General features: G+C 43.7%; 1 protein-coding gene across 3 annotated transcripts in view; it reads left to right on the plus strand.

Moving 5' to 3' along the window:
* Positions 1 to 21,983: 21,983 nt before the first annotated feature.
* Positions 21,984 to 24,665, plus strand: part of RIPOR2 (RHO family interacting cell polarization regulator 2) — a 622,104-nt gene continuing 619,422 nt past the window's right edge. For all 3 annotated transcript variants that reach the window (XM_086965454.1, XM_086965456.1, XM_086965457.1), the window contains exon 1: positions 21,984 to 22,097. In XM_086965454.1, the coding sequence (XP_086821580.1) occupies positions 22,034 to 22,097 (64 nt within the window). In that variant the 5' untranslated portion in view covers positions 21,984 to 22,033. The remainder of the gene's footprint in view (positions 22,098 to 24,665) is intronic.

The raw sequence follows: 24,665 nt of genomic DNA on the forward strand, positions 1-24,665 counted from the left end.
ACTTTGAACACATTTAGCAACACTGATTTCACTAAGAGTGTACTCAAGAATTTTCCTGAAATTTTTAAAGACAAACTGGGAAAATATATTGGTTTCAAGCATAAAATTGTCTTAAATGATAATGCTGTTCCTGTCAGGCATAGGGTAAGGAATGTCCCTTTAGCCTATAGACCCAAATTAAAAGAAATTCTAGATGACTTAGTAAACAGGAATATAATAGAACCAATTGAATCTTCCCCTTGGGTTTCGCCTATTGTGATTTCTCTTAAGAGTTCTGGCGAACTTCGCTTATGTGCGGATTTGCGCAGCCTCAATAAAGAGATATGGATTGATAAACATCCTTTGCCAAATATTCACGAGTTAATTTCCGCACTGTCAGGCGCTACTGTGTTTTCTTCAATTGATTTGGCTAGTGCATATCACCAAGTAGAATTAGATGAAGACTCAAGGAAATTGACTGCTTTTGTTACCCCAGAGGGCATGTTTCAGTATTTACGCATGCCTTTCGGGTTGGCAAGTGCAGCCTCCGTCTTCTAGCGTCTCATGAAAGAGTTATTGGCAGACTGCAAAGGGGCCATAGCTTTCCAAGACGACATTTTGATTTTTGGGAAAGACCATACTGAACATGATGAGAATCTTTCTTGTGTTTTGGGGAAAGTCCGTTCCAAGGGTCTCACTCTGAAATATAATAAGTGCAAATTCAGACAAGACAAAGTTGAGTATCTTGGACATGAAATATCAAGTCATGGAATCAAACCTAAGGTTAATCATGTCCAAAATATTGTCAATGCTCCCTCTCCCAGTTCAAAGGAACAGTTACTTTCTTTTTTAGGATTGACTGAATTCTACGGCAAATTTGTTAAAAATTATTCTGATATTGTGCATCCCTTGAGAATTCTTCTAAAGAAAAATGCAAAATTTGTTTGGGGGAAAGAACAAGAAAATTCCTTTGAAATTTTGAAAAAAATAATTGTTGAAGCCCCATTTTTGAAACCTTACTCTGTGGGTAAAGAATGTATCGTTTATGTTGATGCAAGCAATGTCGGTCTAGGGGCTGTTCTAATGCAAAAGGATAAATCTGGTGAGTTTGTTGTTTCTTACGCTTCTCGAGCTCTACGTGATGCCGAGAAGAATTACTCAACTATAGAGAGAGAATTACTTGCTTGTACTTGGGCTTCTCAGCATTTCAGACAGTTTTTGTGGGGGACAAAATTTTCTTTAAGAACTGATCATAAGCCTCTGATCACCATGTTAGCTGCTGGTGGTGGAAGAGTTCTTACTGCTCGCTTAGCGAGACTAGCGGCCAAATTACAGGAATACCGTTGTGAGGTTGTATATATTCCAGGTCGTTTAAATGTTCACGGGGACTGCATGTCGCGTTTTCCAGCCAGTGTAGAAGTTGGTGACAGCATAGATTGTGATGTTGCGTACTCGTTTGCGGATGTCAATATAATTTCAGATCAAGAAAATTCTTTAATTCTTTCAGAAAAGAATTGGTCAGAAGCTATGGAGAATGGCGTTGTCTTGAATCTAGTTAAGCAGTATTTGATTAAAGGTTGGCCTGAAGAAAGGAAGCTTTCTGGTGAGTTAGGATCGTTTTACAAAGTTAAGGATGATTTAATGTTATGTCAAGACATCATTCTCAGATCAGATAAAATCATACCTCCCACAAGTTTGAGAGAAAAGATTTGCAAATTGGCTCATGAAGGGCACATGGGAATGTCCACCACCAAAAGAAGGATCAGGGAACACTACTGGTGGCCTGGTATTGATGCCATGGTAGATAGTTGGGTCAGGAATTGTTCTCCTTGCTCTTTGAGTGACAAATCTGTGAAGAGTTTGGCTGTTGACACTACTCCCATTGAGTATGCTAATGGTGCTTGGCGAAGGTTAGCAATTGACATTATTGGACCTTTTAGTTATCAGTCCGGTAAGGAAATGTTTGGATTAGTTTTAATTGACTACTTCTCTAAGTGGCCTGAATTAAAAATTGTTGAGAAGATCTCCTCAGAGCATGTAATTGATTTCCTTGACGAGATTTTTGCTAGAGAAGGTTTGCCAGAGGAACTTATTTCAGAGAATGGCCCACAGTTCATCAGCAACGAGTTTGAGTGTTTTCTCAGAAATTGTTGTATCATTCACAAAAGGACCTCTAATTATTTTCCACAAGCCAACGGCCAAGTTGAGAGGTTCAACAGAGTCATCAAAGAATCTTGCCAATTGGCCATTAAAAGTGGTTTGAAGTGGAAGAAAGCACTTCAGGCTACCTTATTAACTTATCGGTTGTCTCCCAATTCAGTCACTGGCCTATCCCCTTTTGAATTATTGCGAGGGAGGAAACCAGGTTCTCGGCTCTTTCCCTGGTGGTTAAAAAGTGATACTCCCTACGAGGTAGACTTCAAGGCATTAAGGAATAAAAGTGGGAAATACCAAGAAAGTATAACCCAGCACTCTGCCAAAAAGAAGTATAACACTTGCAGTGTAAAGGTGGGTGATCGAGTTCGTGTAAAAATGGGTGGTTTGTTTCACAAGAATGTCTCTAGATCATAGGTACTCACAAACTTTCTCTCGGGGGCCAAATTTACACTGTGGTTTGTGTCCGAGGGCCGCACCAGTGGGGGTGGGGTCAGTGGGGGAGGGGGCGGGGCCAGAGCAACAAAAAAAAAACTGACCATGAGGTTGATCACTGGTCCCTGCAGCGGACACCTTCGTCCATTGAGCCACCAGACCCGGCATACACACATCTCTCTCTCTCGCTCTCTTTCTCTCTCTGTCTCCCTCCCTCCCTCTCCCTCCCTCTCTCTCTCACTCTCCCTTACTCTGCCCCCCTTCCTCTGTCTCCCTCCCTCTGTCTCCTTTTCCCTCTCTCACTCCCTCACTCTGTCACTCCCTTTCCCTCCCTTCCTTTCTCTCCCTCCCTTTCCCTCTCTCACTCCCTCACTCTGTCTCCCTTTCCCTCTCTCACTCCCTCACTCTGTCTCCCTTTCCCTCTCTCACTCCCTCACTCTGTCTTCCTTTCCCTCTCTCACTCCCTCACTCTGTCTCCCTTTCTCTCCTTCACTCTGTCACTTCCTTTCTCTCCCTCCCTTTCCCTCCATCCCTTACCCTCCCCCTCCCTTTCCCTGAATCCATTTCCCTCTCACTCCCTCACTCTGTCTCCCTTTCCCTCCTTCGCTCTGTCTCCCTTTCCCTCCCTCACTCTGCCACTCCCTTTCCCTCCCTTCCTTTCCCTCCCTTTCCCTCTCTCACTCCCTTTTCCTTCCTTCCTTCCTTTCTCTCCCTCCCTTTCCTTCTCTCACTCCCTCACTCTCTCTCCCTTTCCCTTTCTCACTCCCTCACCCGGTCTCCCTTTCCCTCCCTCACTCCCTCCCTCCCCCCTCCCTTTCCCTTCCTCCATCCCTTTCCCTCCTACCCTTTTTCTCTCTCACTCCTTCACCCGATCTCCCTTTCCCTCCCTCACAGTGGTGGCTGGTAACATTTGAAAGTGGTAGGGCGTAAAAGTTAAGGATGACTTGTTACGAGTAGCAAGCATTCACTAAATGTTCTTTTACATCATTATTTTGAAAAAAGTATACCTCCATCAAACCCATATGCACAGAATCACATTGCAACTGGAACACATGACCACTGCCCTGTGCGCTCTGCTGAGAGGCCAGGATTTGATGTCCATCAAGATTTCTGAGCATCTTTTTCACTATTTGACAGGCACTGTGAGAAACTCGCAGTGCCCTCAGCCTAAGCTCCAGCGCTCTCAAGTGGTGCCACTCAGTTCAAGGTACAAGAGTACAAGAGTAATGTGAGACATGAAAAATAATGCATGAACAGAATCCTTAAAATAGCTAACACTTTTAGGGAATGCAACTATGCAATATTAACACATACAATGTAAACAGGAACTAAATCACTGACCTGAACGTGCTCAAGTTTCAATTAAAGGTTAAAAACTATGCTCACTTTGTCTTCCTTTCTTTCCCTCTCCCTCTGTCATCTCACCCTGCCTCTGTGTCCGCCCGGGCTCGGAGCACACACACACACATAGCTGCACCGAGCCCATTAACAGGTCTTTAAAAGATCATTAGAATGTTAATGAGGCTGTGTTCACCTCTTGAGGCCCCTGCAGCTCCACTCTGACTATGGCAGGAATCGCCCGGCCGGCCCCCACAGAGCAGCAGAGTCTCGGAGTCGCGCTGCTGAAACTTAGCTTGCAGACACTCTTTTTAAAAAAAAAAAATATTTAAACACTGGTATGATGTGTACAAGGTCCGCGGGCCGCCAGGGAAGGCTTGCCGGGCCGCCACTGGCCCGCGGGCCGTACTATGAGTACCCCTGCTCTAGATGGTCTGATCCCATCAAAGTAATTGAAATTTTTAGCAAAGCTGTCAGAGTTGAAGGGGGGAAAATATGGAATTTGAGAAGGATTTCCTTATGCAAACCCTTTGTTACCCCTTCTCAAAAGACTACTCTTCCAGAGAAACTTGTTTCAGATAGTTCCTCTGGTATGCATGAGAAACCTGTCTCAGATCATAGCTCAGATGGTTTCTCTGGTATGCATGAAGTTTATGACAATTTAGAAAAGGAAATTGTAAGTAATTCTGATATTGTGATCAATTCTGATATTCGACCTGTTCCGAATGTTGCTATAGACAATCAATCAGATGTAGTGTGTGAAGATATCTCATTAAGACGTAGTGAGCGTGTTACGTTTGCTCCTTCAAAGTTTAAAGTTTTTATTAGAACTTAAATTCTTTTTGCACTTTCTTGGTTTTTTTTTCTTATTTTTTTTTTTTTCTTTTTTTGTTTTTTTTTAAAGGGGGGGGAGGTGTGTGGTATTCCATTACATTATGTCATCTGGAACTTTCCTATGTCACTCAGCAGAGTGTTTGCTTCTTGGAATGTTTCTCCTTGAAGATGTACTGGTCTGCTGAACCGATGATGAGGATACCTGTTTCCTGCTGTGGTTGTTAAGCTGTTCTTCCTTCTAATAAACCTGCTTGAACCTACTCATCGTGTAGTCCTCCTTACTACAGAGACCTCTCTACTTGCCTATTCTTGCAAATGTGAAGCTTTATGCTAAACACGTATTTCCTTTTTCTTTGGACTGCTACTGAAGTCTGATAATGCCGGCACATTCTTCTATGCTCCTAAATTAGAAACCTTTGATAAATTACCCTATATCTAACTCATGTTTAGAAGAGAGACCTGAAGTTTATTTATGGAACACCTCTTCACTTTTATTTGTTTTTCCATTATTGTGGCTATAACAATTCGGTATCTCATTCTATTTTGTCTCAATCAACTGAGATATTTTACTTTGCTTATTGTATTAATGTTCCTATTGTACTAATGTATATATTGAATTTACCCTTGGTTTGATTGGTAATCCAAGTAAAACCTTTTAATCATATTCAGCGATTCCTGGTCCTTACTGTGGAGTCACATGGAATTCACAAGTTAGAAATATATATTTGATGTTTTCTCCCTTTCAGTGCTTTCCGTCAGCTAACAAAGGTCCATATAACCAATGGGGGAAAAATCTTTAACAACTCGACTAAGAGCTTACGTTGCATGGCCCAGTGCTCCAGTAACTATGACAGGTGAAATTGGTACTCCTGGCCCAATGGCCTCATTTGACCTCTCACACTTTCTGGAGTGAAACGTTTGCAATAATTTCAGTTTCAACCAAACACAATTTCGGATATTTGCACCACCTTTGTGCCTGAATGACACATTTGCATTTGCTGTAGCTGCAGTGAGCGGTTTGGAACAGCAGCACGTGGGCTTTCAGAAGCCCGTGCTGCAGTAATCACGGCGTCATTGTTCGGCCTTCGTTCGTTGCTGGCGCGCGCGCGGCCACATCACGTGATAGGGGATGTGCGGCAGATACAGAGACTTCGTGTACCGCATTTCATTAAAAAAACAAAAACACACAATCAAGGGCTTTTTGGGCTGCTTATAAAACAAAGTAAGCATTCGTTTCGCTTTGTTTGTCCACCTGGGCTTGGGCTATGATAATGCTCAGCGCATCTTCCTTTGGGTTTAACAAGCGGGAGAGTTTTGATTAGCTTCCTCTTTGGTGCATACATACTCTCGCAGATGTATCCGTCATCACATGGGGTGTGTTGTTGAAAGGCAGGTGCTGTGACGCATTAATAAAATTGCTTGAATTTATGTTTAGTGTTTGTTAGCATTTGCATGGCACAGAACACTAGAGAAGGGGTTGGACATCACGAAGCAGCCCATCTGTTGTTTTCTGAAATTGCTCATTTTTGCAGAAGTAGAGTGCATGCTCTTGTTTTCAAGAGGTTGCTGAGATCACAGCTACAATGAGTGATTGGCAGATAATCTGTGGTAGGGTCATAGTATAAAGTAAGCATTGGCAAAGCCAATAGGTCTGGCCTTAGTTTAGTAAAACATAGCACTCAGGCATGCACAGATGCAGTGATGGCAGTGGAAACAATGATGGTAGTGATAATGGTGGTATTAAAGAAGGTGTACTGTTTTAATCTGCTGAATTGTTGTCCAAATCAAATTCTTTTTACTTTTTTAATGAGACTGGGTAATGTTTAGATATTGTCGTTTAGCAATGATGGCAAAATAACTCTACCATTTATAGTATTTTCGATAAGCGCAGCCAACATGACTCACGAGGACATTTACTTTTTACACATAGATTCTGCAGTGTTCTAGGGACTTTCATTTTCACCTTATACTCAAGAACTCTGGAATTAAGTGACTCTGCTGGCACAGAAATGTTCGCATAATTGTGGATTTCCTGTTTGTGCCATGTAATCCATCAATTGCTTTATAATCTGCAAATTTTGAGGGAAAAAGTTGTAGGCTCAAATGGATCAAAAGGAACTAAAAACAAAGTGGCATGTGTGATCCTGTGTAGTAGTAGGCTCTTCGAAAAAGGTTGACTTGTCAAATTTCAGTTGATTATTACTATATTTGGGTATTTAACTGGTACTAGATAATGTGACCATTTGTACAAATGACAAAATAATGAACTAATACTATCACAAATATGCCTCATTGTGCCACGTGATTCGCCTTTTCTTGCCACATAATTTAGTCAACTCTGCTGCATAATTTTTCCCTCCCCTACCACATAATTCTAGTGGCTGTTTCTATATTTCATCAATACCAAAAGAAATGTATGGCACTTGTGCAGTAAAATACCTTAACCTTAATATTGGGATGAACCTGAATTTTCATTTGACTCCAATTTAGGCCAGGCTGATGACACCCATAACAGTGTTACAAATCTAATACAATCTACACAGAGAAAGTGATATAAGGCCAGAATTTGTTTGACTATTGGTTGTCATATATTTATTCACCCACATTCATTAAACATAGTTGATTGTAACTTTTATTCTTGAGATAAGGAGTTTTAGACTAATGTTCTGATTTTTTACCTTTGCATCTAATTGTAAAGCGCTCTGATATCCTTCGGGATCAAGTTTGCGCTATATAAAACTTTATAAATAAAATAAATAAATCTCTGCCTCCTCTGCAAGACCTTCAAATGGATCCCCCTTGCACATAGAAAGACCGTCACTCATGCCCTGGTCACCAGTAGACTTGACTGGTAAGGGTTAAAATGTCTGTGTCCTTACAGCCGCCATGTTTGGGCATACTCTACTTTATACAGCAAATGGAAATCAAAGGTGGGATTTCTGAAATATGGCTGCAGTGAGTGCAGGTTTGACCATGATTAACCCTGGGCACAGTTCGCGGAGTTGGTTACGCGAAACTCCACGAGTGTGATACAAAAATGCAGTTTGCTGCGATTTTTAGTGCCGGATGCTTGTCCGCATTTTGCAATCATCGCGAACGGCACCATGAACAGCGCAAGCGGGTGCTGCTTTCCTTTCTGCTGCTCGAATAGATTTTTCCTTGAGTTGCAGCTTTCTCAATCCAGACGGACAGTTTCTCAACGTGAGTGGGCGCGAGCATACGCGACCACTCGCAGTGAGAAACCTGACCTCCCCCACCCCCCCGCATTGAGAAGTCTTGCCGGAAGGTTTTTTTTCCACTCTCGTTCTCGCCAACTTGATATTGACGATCGCGAACTAGGAAAAATCTCGCTGGGAGGTGGGTTTTCCTCGCTCGCGCTCACCAAATTGACGTTGTCGAACGCGAGCGAGGAAAAAACTACAGTGCGCTACACTGTGTTTTTCGGAACTCCACGAGCTCTGCGGTAAAACTCTGCAAACCCCTTGAGTGTAGCGAAGTTCACCGCCCAGGCTTAGCCATGATCAGAATCCTGCGTAACACTCCTCCAAGACAGTCAGGACTCTAGTCTAGTCTTATTAAAGGGAACATCACAGAACCACAAAAACCTTAAAAGAAACTGAAATCTGTCACTCTTCACCCGTAGAAGCACTAAACTATATTGAGAGAGTTACAGCCACATGTAGCGAGCAATATAATTTATTTTTGCCTAACTAGGAGCAACAGGCACCGTGAGGGAGGGGGCTAGGAGAAATAGGGGTCCAGTAACATCCAGAGTAGTCGCTCGTATATGTCCATGAAGGTCTGGGGGTACCACTGTTCTCTTTCTTTGTGACAGAGATGGTTGTAAGACCAGTGCAGCTGCTCACTGTACTATGGCTACCCTGTGTGTTTTTTTGCAGGTTTTAGTGGCTCCGAGGGACGATGCTTTGCTAAAGCCAAGAGGCTTATGTCCCATCAAAAGCCTGGTAAGAAGTAACCCAAAACACACACCTGTGACCACAACTCCTAGGTGTATCTTACCTGAAAAATGAACATGTCACATCGCAGCCTCCAAGTGTGTTCGGGGCAAATAAATGAACGAGTCAATGGAACCTTGCATGGGTGACATTTTGTTCCAGCTATAATTGATGGGTGAGGGTCCTAATATGAGCCTGGCTGAGGATTACTGAGTCATGGTTCAAATGTCAGCATGCAGTCAAGAAGTATGAATGAATGTGTCAATCTGGGCAGAAAATCAAGATTTCCGAGTATAGGTGTAAATATTAGTATGCACTGCACATTAATAAGGGATAGTGCAAATCTTGGTATTTGCTTAGGAATAGTCATTCATGTTGCAAATCTGGATATGAAAGAATGACTGCAGAGAAGCATTTAGTATTAATGAATGATGGTGCAAATCTAAACATGCACTAAGAATTTGTGAGTGATGTCGGCAAATCAGACCAGGCACCAGGCTTACTGAGTGTTGGTGCAAATCAGAGCATACACTAAGGATAAACTGAGTGTTACAGAGTGATGGTGCAAATCTTTGCGTGTCCAGAGAGTAAGTCATTGATGATGCAAATGTCAATTATCGTGCAAACCTGAGCATACACTAAGGATCGATGAGTGGTGGTGCAAATGTAAACAAACACTAAGGAGTTATGAGAGATTTTGCTGATCCTCATAGACAATGAGGGTGCCGATTATGGGACAATTCTGTACAAGCACAAAAGATTAAAGAATGATGGAGAAAACTTGAATGTGAGATAAGAACTGATGAATTATATGCAAATTTGCACAGATACTATGCATTACTGAGTGACAGACAAATAGGAACATCCAATAAGGATTTCTGAGAGTTGGTGCAAATTTGACCATGTAGTCACAATTAATGAACAGTTGTGCAAATGTAAGCATGCACTAAGGATTACAAAGCGATGGCACAAATATGACCGGACAATATAGATACATGAGTGATTTGACACAGCTGAACATGGACTAAGGATTATGGAGTAATGGTGCAAATCAAAAGATGTTGTAAGGTTTAGTAGTGATGAAGCACGTGTGAACATAGACTAAGTGAGCAAAGGGGCAAATCTGTATTAAGAATTACTGTGTGTTGGTTCAACTGTGAACTGACAATCAAATTTACTAAACAGTGAAGCAAATCTGAGGATGTACTAAGGTTTGCAAGTGATGGAGCAAATCTGAATATACACTAAACTTACCGAAGGATGCGATAAATTTGAACACATGCAAAAGAAACAATTGATGGATGGAATGCTGGACAATGCAAACATTCACCCCCAGTTACAAGGATCTGGCTTAAATCTGTCATTCATTTGCTGACCACACCACCCCAGTTTGGACCCAGCCATATGCAAATCAGTCTAGACTCTGTTCTTTGTGGGAACAGTCCAGCCCGAACTGCCAAGCCAGATTCTCCCTGGACCAGAAACAAGCATCCTGGGACTGATTTCAGGGCATCATCCTTCATCAGCCAGGCTAGCTTGAATCCAGTGGTGTAGTGAGCACAGGACCCACTTCTGGGCATGCCCTTCCCTCTTACGGCGACATATGCAAAAGAAACAATTGATAGATGGAATGCTGGATAATGCAAACATTCACCCCCTGGTCACAAGGATCTGGGTTAAATCCATCATTCTTTTCCTCACCACACCACCCCAGTCTGAACCAAACCATATGCAAATCAGGCTTGCCCTGTTCCTTGTGGGAACAGTCCAGCCTGAACTGCCAAGCCAGGTCCTCTCTGGACCGGAAACAAGCATCCTGGGACCTGTTTCAGGGCATCACACTTCATCAGTCAGGCCAGCTTGAATCCTGTGGTGTAGTGAACAAGGGACCCAAGTCTGGGCATACACTTCCCACTTAGGGCGATATATGCTAAAGAAATAATTGATGGATGGAATGCTGGACAATGCAAACATTCATCCCCAGTCACATGGATCTGGGTTAAATCCATAATTCTTTTGCTCACCACACCACCCCAGTTTGGACCCAGGCATATTCTAATCAGTCTTGTCCCTATTCCTTGTGGGAACGCTCCAGCCCGAACTGCCAAGCCAGGTCCTCTCTGGACCGGAAACAAGCATCCTAGGACCGGTTTCAGAGCATCACCCTTCATCAGCCAGACTAGCTCGAATCCAATGGTGTAGTGAGCACTGGACCCACGTCTGGGCATACCCTTTCCTCTTAGGGCAACATATGGTAAAGAAACAATTGATGGATGGAATGCTCAAGACTGGTTTGCATATGGCTGGGTTCAAACTGGAATGGCATAGTGAGCAAAAAAAGATGGATTTTGGCCCAGATCTCTGCACTGTGGTGAATGCATGACATTGTTCTGCATTCTGTCCATCAATTGTCCTTTTTGTATTTGTCACGCCAAGTGGGACGGGTATGCGCAAACGTGGGTCCCGTGCTCTCAATGACACTGGAGTCAAGCTATCCTGGCTGATGAGACTGAAAGCCCGAAACCAGTCCTAGAATGCCTGTTTCCAGTCCAGGGAGGACCTGGTTGGCAGTTCGGACTTGACTGTTCCCAATGTGCGCAGGGTCAAGAGTGATTTGCATATGGCTGAGTCCAAACTGGAATGGCATGGTGTGCAAAAAACGATGGATTTAGGCCCAGATCTCTGCACTGTGGTGAATGTATGACATTGTTCTGCATTCTGTCCATCAATTGTTCTTTTTGCATAAATTTGAACACCCACTACAGATTGTGAAGTGCATATCTGAAGATGCGCTAAGGCTCATTAGGTTATGCAGTATACCTTCACATGGCCTTAAGAACTACTCTGTGATGGCCAAATCCAAACGTGCACTAAGGTTTACAATATGAATGTGAGAAGTTGGCCTGGTATGTGATGCTCACTAATTCTAGTGATCACCTTGTACCATGCCAAGCAACCCTTATGATGATCGGTTGTAAGTCAACCTTATAGACCAGTTATCCTAGTGGTAACGTGGACAAAGCAGCCTTAGGCTAAACTCTGAAAGGCATGTGAAGCCAGCCGTATTACCATACACAAACCCCTTGAATACCACATGAAAGGACACCACACAGATATATATTGAAAATATATATATATTTATTAACTACAAATATCCCCTGAACTCTTTATGAGCACAGAAGCGCAAGCGTTAAACAAAACACAGTTTAAAATACACAAAAGTTGCACAATATGGATGAGCCCTTGGGGCCACCTAAACCATATACTAAGAAAGTGGTATAAGAGATACCAATCGAAAAGGAAACAGGCCTAGGGCCTTGGGAATCGCTGGAGCTGATCGGGACTAGCAGTGACTAAGTCGGGAAAGGCCCGCGGGACTCGGGTGCAGTGTTTAAAGTGCACGCACTCACCAATGCAATGTCTATGGTGCGTAAAAGTTATAAAGTTAGTTAGTTAGGAACCTTCCGAGTGACCTATTAAGCTGAAACTTAAGACACAGACACTAGAGGTGTGTACCAGTGTAGGAACACCAGCGTTGCTGAGTTACCTCACCCACAGGACGCGGGTGCATAGGGTCGAAGTAGTGTCGGGTTTCGTCACGCTGGTCGATGGTGCTTGGAGCTGAAGATGCTGCAGGCGGCTCGATGTGAAGAGTTCCGGTGGATCCAAGGGTGGATCTGCAGTTGTGAAGACCTGAAAGCAGAGGGGACAATGTTCAAAGTCACTAGCCAGTGACTACAGTGGAACCAGATTGGAACCAGGCGATGTTGGGTGCAAACAGGCGATGAGGTGTAGCTTCTCTCTGCAGCCACGTGGACACGAGGGGTTGAGGACGTCCAGGAGTCCATCACGAGCTGTCCCACGCAGGCTTCTCGCTGTTGGCGGTGTCGGCAACTTGATTGGAGCAAACAGGCCTTGGCTAATGCAAGCCACGCAGGAATCAAAAAAGGCTTATCACTCGGACCAGCAAGGTCAGAGCGGGTGCTCCCTTTTACAGGAGCGAGGGCAAGTCTGGAGCAACCAGACCCACAGTGTAGTTTGGAGGTTTTGTCGCCAAGATGGCCGCTGACCACGTGGCAAGTGGCCGGGATGGCGCGTCAAGTGGCACAATGCAAAAGGGCCCCACGCAGATCGTGGAGATGCTGGGAGGCTGATCTTTGGTGCAAGGGCTGCTCGGTAGTGGGGATTCTCAGTCCCCAAAGCACAACATCGAGGATGCCTCGGATGCTGCGCAGTCAGCTTCTCGGGGGTCTTTCAAGAGGTCCGGTCCCACGTCTCTCGGTGCCTCCACAGGTCCCTTCTTTGCAGGGACTGTGGATCGGGCTGTGAGAAGTCTGGGATTCTGGGTCTTGTCAGGCTCTGGGCTCGGGCTCCGGCGGGAGGCGGCGGCAAAGCAGACATCGAGTTGCTGGATGGTGCCTGTGTTCACAGGGTGGCCACTCCTAGGCCACAAGGGAGATGCTCTTCAGTCTTCTGTGCCGCAGAATGTCGAAGTCCAGTCGTCTTCTTAGTTTCAAGTTGATTCAGGATGATCTGAGGTGCTATGGCACTGCTCCCAATCTTATTCCCAATCTGAGGGGTGGATCACCTGCTAGGTCCCTCCTCTGGGTGGGACCAGGAAGGGGGCGGTTACACCCCCTTTCCTTTGTCCAGCTCCTCGCCAGGCCTGGGTCTGGAAAGTCGCAGGACCGGTTTGGACTGGCTTATGCACGGGGACACCTTGTGTGCCCCGGGCATGTCTCAATCTATTCAGCCCTGTCCTACCCAATACACAAAATCCTGTCTGGGGTGGTGCTCGCACCTCCCAAGGCAGGGAACCCTTTGTCCAAGCCTCCCTCGCTGGAAGGACTCCCAGCAGCAGGAGGTCAGACTTGTGTCTGTGGTGGCAGCATCCATTTTGTGATGCTGAGGCTCTGGTTAACTTTAACCGGGGTTAAGGCTATGTACATGTCGTGTCCCTCTAGAAAGGTGGAATGCTATCCCCGTCGACAGAACTGTCGAGGGGATAGTATTCTAAATCGTATGACACCTTACTCGACATGTTTTGATAAAGCCAAACCAAAGTTAGCAAATAACCGCAAGGATTATAATGCACTTAAGAGTATATGGTATGGCAATATCCCGGAACAGCTAAGGGAGTGGTTCCCGACAGCTGCAGACAGGCTCAGCTCATGCTAGAGCACCATCTCACATATTTCCAAGCACTCTGCCTCCAGGATTGATGAGGCCTTCCATAGGAGTGGCTGATAGGAACATATGTGTCCAGTTAAGGTTAGATATAGGGATACTATATCTAAGTAGAGGTTATTACACCAACTTACCCCAGCTGAGTGATCAGCTAGTTGTGTCAAATATGGAGGCCAGGCCAGGGGTGGCACAATATATGCTGCAGCCCCTGGTAGGCCTTGGAAACACCTATGCCCTGGGTACCTAGGGTACACTGTTACAGGGGCCAATAAGGTGAACCAGTTCCAATTGTGTATGCACCTAAGGTACATGGAGTCCATTTTAAGGAGAGAGCAATCAGCCTGGGGCCCTGAATAGCAGGATCCCAGGACAACTATGTCAAAAACCAGCTAAACACCAGGCAAAATGTTTGGGGGTAACCATAGTCAGATGTCCACCTTCCTACAATGAAGGTGCAAACTGTATCAAGGACTAACCATTACTGAGTGAGGGTAATCCGAACATGCCTTAAGAATTAATGAATGGCGGTGCAAATCTGAACAGGCATGAAGGATTATTAGGTTACGCAGTATGTCTTCACATGGCCTAAGGATTACCATGTTATTGCCAAATGAAGACGTGGATTATCGGATGAAGGTGCAAATCTGGTCATGGACTGTCGATTACTGAGTGAGGGTGTAAATCATTACATGCCCTAAGAATCAACGAGTGGCAGTGCAAATCTGAACAGGCACGAAGGATTATCATGTGATGGGTGCTTATAGGAACACATAGTGCTCTGAATTAAACAGGATTAAGTGTTGGTTGATTGAAATATGTTGCCTTCATTAATTTGGATATAAATAATTTCTCGCTCACTACTGCCCGAAGCTATGACAACCGTGGCCTGCAAGCATGTGTGCCAAGGGCACCTCAAAGAAAAGTGCAAATACCCCTTGTGTACCTTGGGCAAAATATGTTCTGCAGATCCGTTTGTTACAATCAAAGCAGACAGGGAGTCTTTCTCTTCTCTCTTGCCCACCTGGACTTGTAGGTTTCTCTACTGGCAACAGGAAAAGTAGGGGGCTACATTTAATTAGCTCTTGGAATGCAGCTGAAGCCAGAACAGACACCAAATAGAAAAGTAGGCATTCTGTAGTATTCTCTGTATTGTGCCTCCCAGGAACCTGTAGATAGAACCTTACTTCGTGATGATTCTGTGCTTTGTTGTAGAATGTGGGCTGTGTGGCAGTTGACCGCTGCTTCTGCCTGATGTCGCTGTTATTCTCTTGAGCAGAATAAACTCTCCTTTAAACTCCTACTTTCGTTATTCCTTGAGCAAACACTACAAAATTGTTGGCGACGATGCTCAGGAGAAAGTAAAGAACCTGCCTTACCTCGATTCACTCCGAGCCATTGTGTTCACCTCAACGCTTCGTGGGAGAACGAAGACTCGCTGTCAGCAACAACCCAAGCGAGATAAGTTTTTTCCTCATAGCGCGTCTATGGCATTATTATCCAGAAGGCATAAGCGTAACAAGAAGGCATAAGCGTATCAAAAAATTTTTTATAGACATCGTTAGCGCATATCCTGATTGGCAAGAAGGACGCATGTGGTTGGCCACGCAGCACGACGCATTCACGCGTAAAAGAATCTTAGATTCTGCTGCGCGAGTCGTGGATGGAAGGTTAGCACGCGTGTGGTTGGCAACGTTACAGACGTAGTTGGCGGCCATTTTAAAGACTCTTCACATGCGTAACCTTGACAACGCCACAACTTTAACCACTAAGTATACACTGTCTACTCTTCGCGCATTTGAAAACGTGTAACCTTACGCTGTGCCATTTACACGAAAGTAAAACGCCATAATTTTAACCACGAAGGAAAAGCTGTCTACTCATCGCACATTTGTAAAAGTGTAACCTTAGCAACGATAGCGACGCTGTCTGTTCTTTGAAACGGAGTTACTATGAACACATAGACACAGTCAGTGGTTCAAGAAGAAGAGAACATTTTAAAAATGTATCCCACTTCATTCCCAATCCCCTATGAACAGCGACAAGGCAGGACTATGAAGTATTGGGATTAACAAACACATATTGATAAAGCACTCGTTTTGCGTACCATGCAGTCAGTATCCCCTCCACCTCCTTTTCTCGAGACTCCAGGCAATCCACCCATAATTTGGAAGAAATGGTTTGATGCGTTCGAGACCTATTTAGGTGCAATAGGCGCGTCAAGATATCGCGCAGAAAGGAAGAAATGTCTATTATTACACTCATTAGGTTTTGAGGGTAGAGAGATCTATAAACACTTACCTCCTTTAACAAGAAACAACGCCGAAGAAGATGTTGATGAATACACGGAGGCAAGAATGAGACTGGAGTTGAGATTTGACGTAAAACCTAGTCTTGTTGTAATTAGACATAAATTCTACAAAAGAGAGCAGCTTCCTGGGGAGGATGTTGAGACTTATGTTTCAAGTTTAAGGCAATTGAGTGCAGAATGCGAATTCGAAGGGTTCAGAGAACAATTGATTAGAGATCAATATGTATGTAAATGTACTGACAAGTCAATCTAACAAAAACTACTTACTTTGGGCAACCCAACACTTGAAGAGACTATCCGTACCGCAAAGAGTATAGAGTTGTCTAAAAAGGAAGTGAAGGAACTTGAGAAGAAATCTGAAGAAGCAATTTCCATAGTTAGAACTAAGGAGAACAAGGATAGCAAGGCGGCCTCTGGGCAACAACGTTTTGAGAAAAACAATTTTCAAAGTCCACAATGTTTTGAAAGAAATGCCTTTTCTAGGAGTGACATTTGTTATAGATGTGGCAATCCTTCACATAACAAGAGCAACAAATTCTGTCCCGCTAGGAATTCTACTTGTCGTAATTGTGGAAAATTTGGGCATTTTGCGAAAATATGTCAAATCTCTAAACAGGGAAAGTCAACCCTCATGAATAAGTCTCAGGGGCAGAGCAATGTAAATGGGGTAGGAAATGTCACAGAATTTTATGAAAGTACCGGAAGGAACTCAGATCCTATTAATAGTATCCAAGACGACCTTAGTGAGATGGTTGTGGTGGTACGGGATGACGGTGTCATCACTGGGGACCCTTCAGAGTGTGTTGACCCTTATGAAGATTTTGGTGTGGGTGAAAAAGTACTTTCCCTGTTAGTTGACTCAGGAGCTAGAGTAACAATGATCACCCAAGAGTTGTTTGATGAAACTTGGCCTGAAAGGAAGCTCCAACCACCTGATAGAGCCCCCGTTTCTTATGAAGGACGCAGGATAGCTCTGCTTGGTTTCTTTGAAGATATCATTCAGTTCAGGGGTAGGAAGATATTTGGGAAAGTATATGTCTCAATCAAGGGGTTAAACATTTTGGGGTGGTTCCACCAGGGCTTGTTTAAGTTGATTCTAAGGCCAGGCACTAAAGAACAAGTTAGTGTCGCAGAATCTTGTGACTTTATCGAAAAATTGGCTGTCGTGGAATCAAATTACTATAATGTGAAATTAATTTTCAAGTTTCCCTCTGTTTTTGGGAAGGGTCTTGGTATGATTAAAGGTTTTAACCACGAGATAAGAGTGAAAGATGGGGCCGTCCCTGTTAAACACAAGGTCAGGAGTGTCCATTTCAGCGTAAGAGATAGTTTAGAAATGGAATTGAGTGGGTTGTGCAAGAAGGGGGTCATAGAGCCTATTGAGTCGTCCTTGTGGTTGTCTCCTCTTGTTGTTGCCAGGAAAAGGAATGGTGATTTGCGCGTCTGTGTGGATTTGCGCAGTCTCAATAAAAACATCTGGATTGATTCACACCCCTTACCGAAAATTACAGATCTGTTGTCTCTCACTAGAGGTGCAAGGTGGTTCACAAAGTTGGATTTAGCTTCCGCTTACCATCAGGTGGTGTTGAGTGAATCCTCAAGACATTTGACGGCATTTGTTTCTCCTTTCGGGAGTTTTCAATACTGCAGAATGCCGTTCGGCCTCGCGTCAGCGGCAGCAGTTTTCCAAAGACTAATGAGTCAAATGTTTAAAGACACCCCTGGGGTAATTGTTTTCCAGGATGATGTTTTGATTTTTGGCGAGAACAAAGAGGATCATGACAATTCATCGAATCTAGTGTTAGAAATCATGCAAGATAAAGGTATTGTGCTTAAAAGTGAGAAGTGTGTTTTCCTAAAGGAAAAAATTGAATTCCTTGGTCATGTGGTTTCGCATGATGGGGTGGAACCACGTCCTGGTTTGGTGAAAGCCATCGTAGATGCTTCTCCCCCTGTCGATAAATCTGGATTGAAGTCTTTCATTGGTCTCAGTGAATTTTACTCCAGATTTATCAAGGATTATGCATCTAAAGTTCAACCTCTTACGAATATGTTAAAGAAGAATGTGCCATTTATTTGGGACAAGAACTGTCAAGAAATTTTTCAATGGATTAAGTTACAGTTAGTGAGTGACAGTATTCTTAAACCGTTTGATCCAAATAAAGAATGTGTTGTGACTGTGGATGCAAGTGGTTTTGGTCTTGGGGCTGTGCTGACTCAAAAGAATGGCCAATGTGATAACACCATTGCTTATGCTTCAAGAGTGTTGCGTGGTGCTGAGGTGAATTTCTCTGTCATTGAGAAAGAGCTTTTGGCTTGCTGGTGGGCGGTCAGGAAGTTCAACTCTTTTCTTTGGGGTAGTCATTTCGTGATTTGAACGGACCACAGTCCTTTGGTCTCTATTTTGTCTGGGGAGAAGATTAAGGAGCATACTCCTAGGATTGCTAGGTTGTCGACCAAGTTACTTCAGTACAACTTTGACATCGTTTATTTGCCTGGAACAAAGAATGTCAGGGCAGATTATTTTTCGCGTTTTCCCATTACTGGGAATGATGCTGATTTTGAAAAGGATGATGATCAAGAGGATTGTTTTGTTGCTGCTTTGGATCTTGAGGGAATGTGTGCTGTAAGTGAGGTTGAGTGGAAAAGGGAGTTGTTAAAAGATGATGTACTTGTCCAAGTTGTAAATTATTTGAAATCCGGTTGGCCGAAAGAAAAGAATGTTTCTGGACAATTCCAGACCTTTGTCAAGATTGCTGATGAGCTCACTGTTGAGGATGGTGTTCTTTTGCGGTGTGGAAGGCTCATTCCTCCTGAAAGTTTGAGAAAATGTCTAAAGGATGGTGCACATGAAGGTCATTTAGGGAAAACTTTCACGAAACATAGGTTGAGGGATGTGTTTTGGTGGCCGCAAATGGATGTTTGTGTTGACACTATGGTTGATAATTGTGTTATTTGCAAATCCTCAGACAAACGTCACAAGGTTAGGACACCCCCTTTGGAACCTGTTCAATTTCCGGAGAGAGCATGGGAGAGGATTGGCGTTGATTTGGTGGGTCCTTTCAATCTCTTACCCTCTTCTTCACGCTTTGCCATTGTTGCCATTGATTATTACTCCAAATGGCCGGAGATTCGTTTTATCAGCGAACCTTCCTCTTCTAATGTAATTCTTTTTTTAAAAGATATTTTCCTGAGAGAAGGTTTTCCTTCGTTTGTCATGACGGACAATGGTGTGCAGTTTGTTAGTTCTGAATTCGAATGTTTTCTTAAACAAGGTGGTGTCATTCACAAAAAGAGTTCTTCTATCACCCCCAGGCTAATGGCCTTGTTGAAAGGATGAATCGAGTGCTTAATAATTGTGTGCAGTGGGCCATTGCTAGCAAGTGTGTAGTTGAGAATGCTGTGCGTTCCATGTCATGGTTTTACCGTACTACTGCGCATTCATCAACTGGTGTTTCTCCCTTTGAACTTTTAAAAGGGAGGAAACCTTCTACGAAAATTTGTCCTGGATGGATGTCAAAATGGGTGAAGTTGAATGTAATGGATGGCATTGATGGTTTTGTGAGGGACAAAGTTACTGGAGCTCAAGCAAAACAAAAAGTTTATTTTGATGAAAGAAAAAGGTCTGTTCCTCATAACATTTGTGCTGGTGAAGTTGTTCGTATCAAAAATCTAGTTCATGTCACCAAGGGTAGGAGCAAATTCTCCGAGCCTTTAGTGGTTGATAAGGTTTGCGGTAATGCAGTGCGGGTGAACAACAAAAATTGGTGGAACATTTGTAAAGTTGTTAAGGTCGCTAGTGACAATGTTGTCCCTAATAACCTTTTGTCAAGTTTTAGTTCTGATACCGATAAAGGAAATAGTAGTTGTAATGATGTTACCATTGTGCCAGAGCTTCACAGGAGTCTGAGAGTCTGTAAGATTCCTGCCAGGTTCAAGTAACCTCCTTGTACTCTGTTTTTGTTCATTTCTCTTTGCCTACAACTTTCTTTGCTTGCTTTTCTTTCTCTTTTTCCCTTTCTTTTCTATCTCTCCATCTCCTTTTGTTTTTATCTTTTGTTTTGTAGAAAAGAGGATAATGTAGTATTCTCTGTATTGTGCCTCCCAGGCACCTCTAGGTAGAACCTTACTTCGTGATGATTCTGTGCTTTGTTGTAGAATGTGGGCTGTGTGGCAGTTGACCGCTGCTTCTGCCTGATGTCGCTGTTATTCTCTTGAGCAGAATAAACTCTCCTTTAAACTCCTACTTTCGTTATTCCTTGAGTAAACACTACACATTCTCTTACAATTAGTGTGAAAGTCTTACCTATATTATGAACCAATTATACTTATACAAGTTAGAGTTATCTACATTAGGTTATTTTGTATTTATCTTAAACTATACGAATATTTCATTTGGTATACTTTGAAAACAACATAATAAGCAGTTTGCATTCTGTATGTAAAAGAAATTAAAAGAAAAAAACATAATAAAAAAAGATTAGATCTCGCCAATCGCGTTGGTTTTTCGGTGTGATCACAGAAATGATGTTAACTCTAGAGGTAAGGCACAGTGGTATAATTTAGGCTTCTACAGTGCAAGGGACCACCAGCCCTCACTGGGGCAAGCACAACACAAGCCTTTGCGTATTGTTCAGCAGACAACCTGAGTGATTCCGTACTGTATTCCTTCTATATTCTGTGTGCCTTCTTTAAGGATGGATACTGTGTGGCCTTTCTAATGCACCATCTATTTGAGTGGCTCATTTATGGTGGCTTAGCGTGCAAGGCATTCCACAGGAGGTACTCTCGGCTGGGGTAGGATGAGGGAACCCCAGGAGCAATGACACAAACAACAAATTCATCCTTACATGTACGTACATATTCATGCACTCACTTATCCATTCACTCGCCCACCGAAAGATCCATCCACCCGCTCATGGCTGCACTGGGAATCCAAAGCAGCCCTGGCAATTTTACATGGGGGGGGGGCAATACCAGTGCGAAGCACTGCTGCCTGTGGTACTAGGGTCCGATATTGCAGCTCTGCAGCAAAACCGGCCCCCAATAACAAAAAAACGCCCCCCAATGTTGTTAAACGGGCGTCACCAATCCAGCTTCCTGGGAAATTGTCTATTCCAGCCACGACCAGTCCGGCCCTGCCACTCACCCGTTCATCCCTCCGTGCACACGCTCATTCATCCATTAATGAACTGTCACTCGGGGAGCAGCTTCCATCATGCAGCAGGGACAGTAGCACAGGGCCCAGAGGCTTTGGGGGGGCACCCAATCTTGATTATTGCTCTATTTTACAATTCAAACAGCAGCCAAAGGGCCGATTTCCTTCCTCACAGTAGGGCCTATGGCACACTGGCTACGCCTCTGCTGTGACCCGATTCACTCATGCAGTCAGTCACTCATCCATATATTCATTCATGCACTCAATTATCAATCCATTCCCCCATTGATGTATTCACACATTTACCCGTCCCCTCACCTACACCTTCAGATTCACCAATCGAGGAAAAAACACGTTCTTCTTTTGCTCATGAAATAAGCCAGGCCGACTGACTTTGACAACGCTTGATGCAATTTTTGCCGTTTATGCCTTAATTCTTTTACGTCCTTTTTGCACCTTCAGTCAAAATGCGCGCCCCTCACGTTGGGCCCAAAGAGCTCAGGACACACTGCCGGTAATGGCAGCACTTCCCATTTAAATGGGCTGGCAGATTTTCGCAAGAGCAGACGGAAGCTGCCGCTGACAATATGTTGAGGGAGCTGCTTAAAGGAAATCTCCCCTCCCTTCCGCTCGTGTCCCGCACTCGGCTTCGAGGCTGCTCCGACTGAGCTTCGTTCGGTTAAAATGCAGTGCCCCGAGGAGGAGGACCTGGCTGCCTTGGAAGAGGCCGGTGACGTCTTCTGTGAAGGTAACTCGCTGCCCATGTCTTTGCTCTTTCTTCAACTGCTGGCGGTTTCTTCTTATTGCTGTTTCATTCAGCTGTTATTTTTGTGAGACGCATGCAAGTTTGATGTGTGCTGCGCTTCGGAAAAGACCATTGCCTCCGGATGCTGTAGCCACACTCTTCACGGTTTGATGGCAGTTGCCTTTGAAATGAGAAGCGAGGAAGGTGGAGTGGAGATTGGCGCCAATTTTACACTTTTGGCAGAGGCAAACTATTCACTTCACACTTAGGTCTGTAACAGCAGTCTTTTTTAAGCTGTAGAGACAACAGCAGCTTTACGTGCAGTGACGTAACACAAAATGATGCTCCAGCCCCCCTCTGGCACCTGCAGAATATGATGGGGGGGGGCGGTTGCTCAGCGCCCTATCTCTGACAGATATCCAACTTTAGGCTGAATGGTGCCTCCCTGAGGGCGCCACAAACCCACGCCACAGTGGGTGCAGAGGTCTGCTGTGCGTCACTTATGATGCGTTTTTTTTATACGTTGATGCACTTCTGTCGCATTGTAAAATATGTACCGCCTGATTCTCAATTGCGCTTTCACCTTTAAGTTCAGTTTACACCCCTAAATGGCATGAATATTAAATCGGGTGCAGAATGTTCGGAAAAAGTGAACGTGCACACTTGTATCTATTTATTTATGTGTAATATTTACTCGTATCTTCGGGGGAGAAGTTCATTCTTTTCTCGTGTGGCAAGACACTAGGAACTCCACCAAAATTGGTGACGTAGAGGGAAGGATGTTCTCCACAGGTTGAAATGTTCTTCCTGTGGAGAAAAACGAGCCCTCAAAAAGATAATAGGCCTTAGCAAGATGTTGCTGTTGCTAATTGTTTACATATTTTATTGTAAGCATATGGTACAAAAATGAAAAGAAAGAACAAAAAGAGAACATACCACAGCCTGAACGTGGCAGCCATATGTTTGCGAAAAACAATTAAATAAAAAAATGAACTGTTGCATTCAGTTTTAACAGCACATTGGCGGGTGTTGCCTAGAAAGCTGGTGTATTTAGGGCAAGTGTAGAAACCTCTTTGAGCTTTAACACGCATTGCACGAAAATATGATACTTATTGGTGCAAAGAAAAGCTACAGTTGGCTTTGAATTACTGTAACCTGAAGATATAGTTTATACACACAAAGATTCTACAAATTTTAAAAAGTATAAGAATTCCAAAGAAGCCGGCTTTGGCAAAATAAATGATTTGGTCTACCAGCTGTGGTACTGAAATCCACTTCTTTTTGGTGGCTGTCCGCATGTGAACTGTGAAAATGCTGTCACTCACAGTGCAAGAAAGTCAGTTTTTAAAGTGGGCTGACAAACAGCCCTATGATGTATGCAGTGCTGGGGGTGATGCAAAACTTGAATGACTGTCCAACAGGCCAATGGTCAGTGAGGATTGATCATATCCCCTCTTTGGATAACAGGTATCTCTGTATATTGCTAAAACTCAACTCCTTATCAGGCACCTTTAAAAACAAACAGACTCACAGTCCTTTCTTGTTCTTCCCAGGCCCCCCTGAATTGTGTTATTCACAACAGCCTCCAAGAAGCCTTCCAAAGTCGGACATTACTCAAACATATTGAGGCATCTGCTGTATTCTCTCAACACTTTATGTGCTTGACTATTGATGATGCAAAAAGAACAGTTGATGGATAGAACGCAGAACAATGTCATACATTCACCCCGGTACAGAGATCTGGGCCTAAATCCATTGTTTTATGCTCACCAAGCCATTCCAGTTTGGACCCAGCCATATGCAAATCAGTCTTGACCCTGCGCCCAATGTGAACAGTCCATCCTGAACTGCCAGGCCATATCCTCCCTGGACTGGAAACAAGCATCCTAGGACCGGTTTCATGACTATTGATGATGGGCAAATCTTTCTAAGTTTCTTTAGTATCTAATATAGCCAGGATATTGTGAAGAAAAATATTTATCTAAACTGCAGGCAGGCAGACCAACTCATGAAATGCTTGCTATTTACTCCTTCCAGCATTGGCAAGTCATTCCTCCAAACACACTCTGGTATATCCATCTTTCAGTCTGGTATATCCATCTTTCACTCTTTATGTTCTTGCCAATACCACTTCAATATGTCTTCCTCTCGAGACTTACCTATATTTGATTCTATCTCCTAACTTGTAAGTCAGCCGTAGCACTTCATGATTTCCAAGCCCTAAGACAACCGTCAACTTGACAATATTTAACCTTCATAGCTATACCTGTATAGCTTCTCCCTTTATGTCACAGCAAGATCTTCCCACAACTGGGTCCTCCCCATTCCAAGAAAGTCGAGATCAATGCCCACAGTACAAGGTGAGCTTAGAACTATTCCATCGTTACGTATTGGCTTCCGATACAGGTGGTAACTCCTGTTACCGCACATTTGGGAAACATGAGTATTGCTGTAATTATTGCATCCCCAGGATAAACTTCGGGACAGCAACTTATTTTCCTACGTTTGGCAAGAGCATTTGCGTGGCGCAAAGTAACGGCAAGCATTTTATGCGCAAAATTTCGCTGCACG

The sequence above is a fragment of the Lissotriton vulgaris genome, chromosome 4_1, assembly GCF_964263255.1.
Source record: "Lissotriton vulgaris chromosome 4_1, aLisVul1.2, whole genome shotgun sequence".
Taxonomy (NCBI): domain Eukaryota; kingdom Metazoa; phylum Chordata; class Amphibia; order Caudata; family Salamandridae; genus Lissotriton; species Lissotriton vulgaris.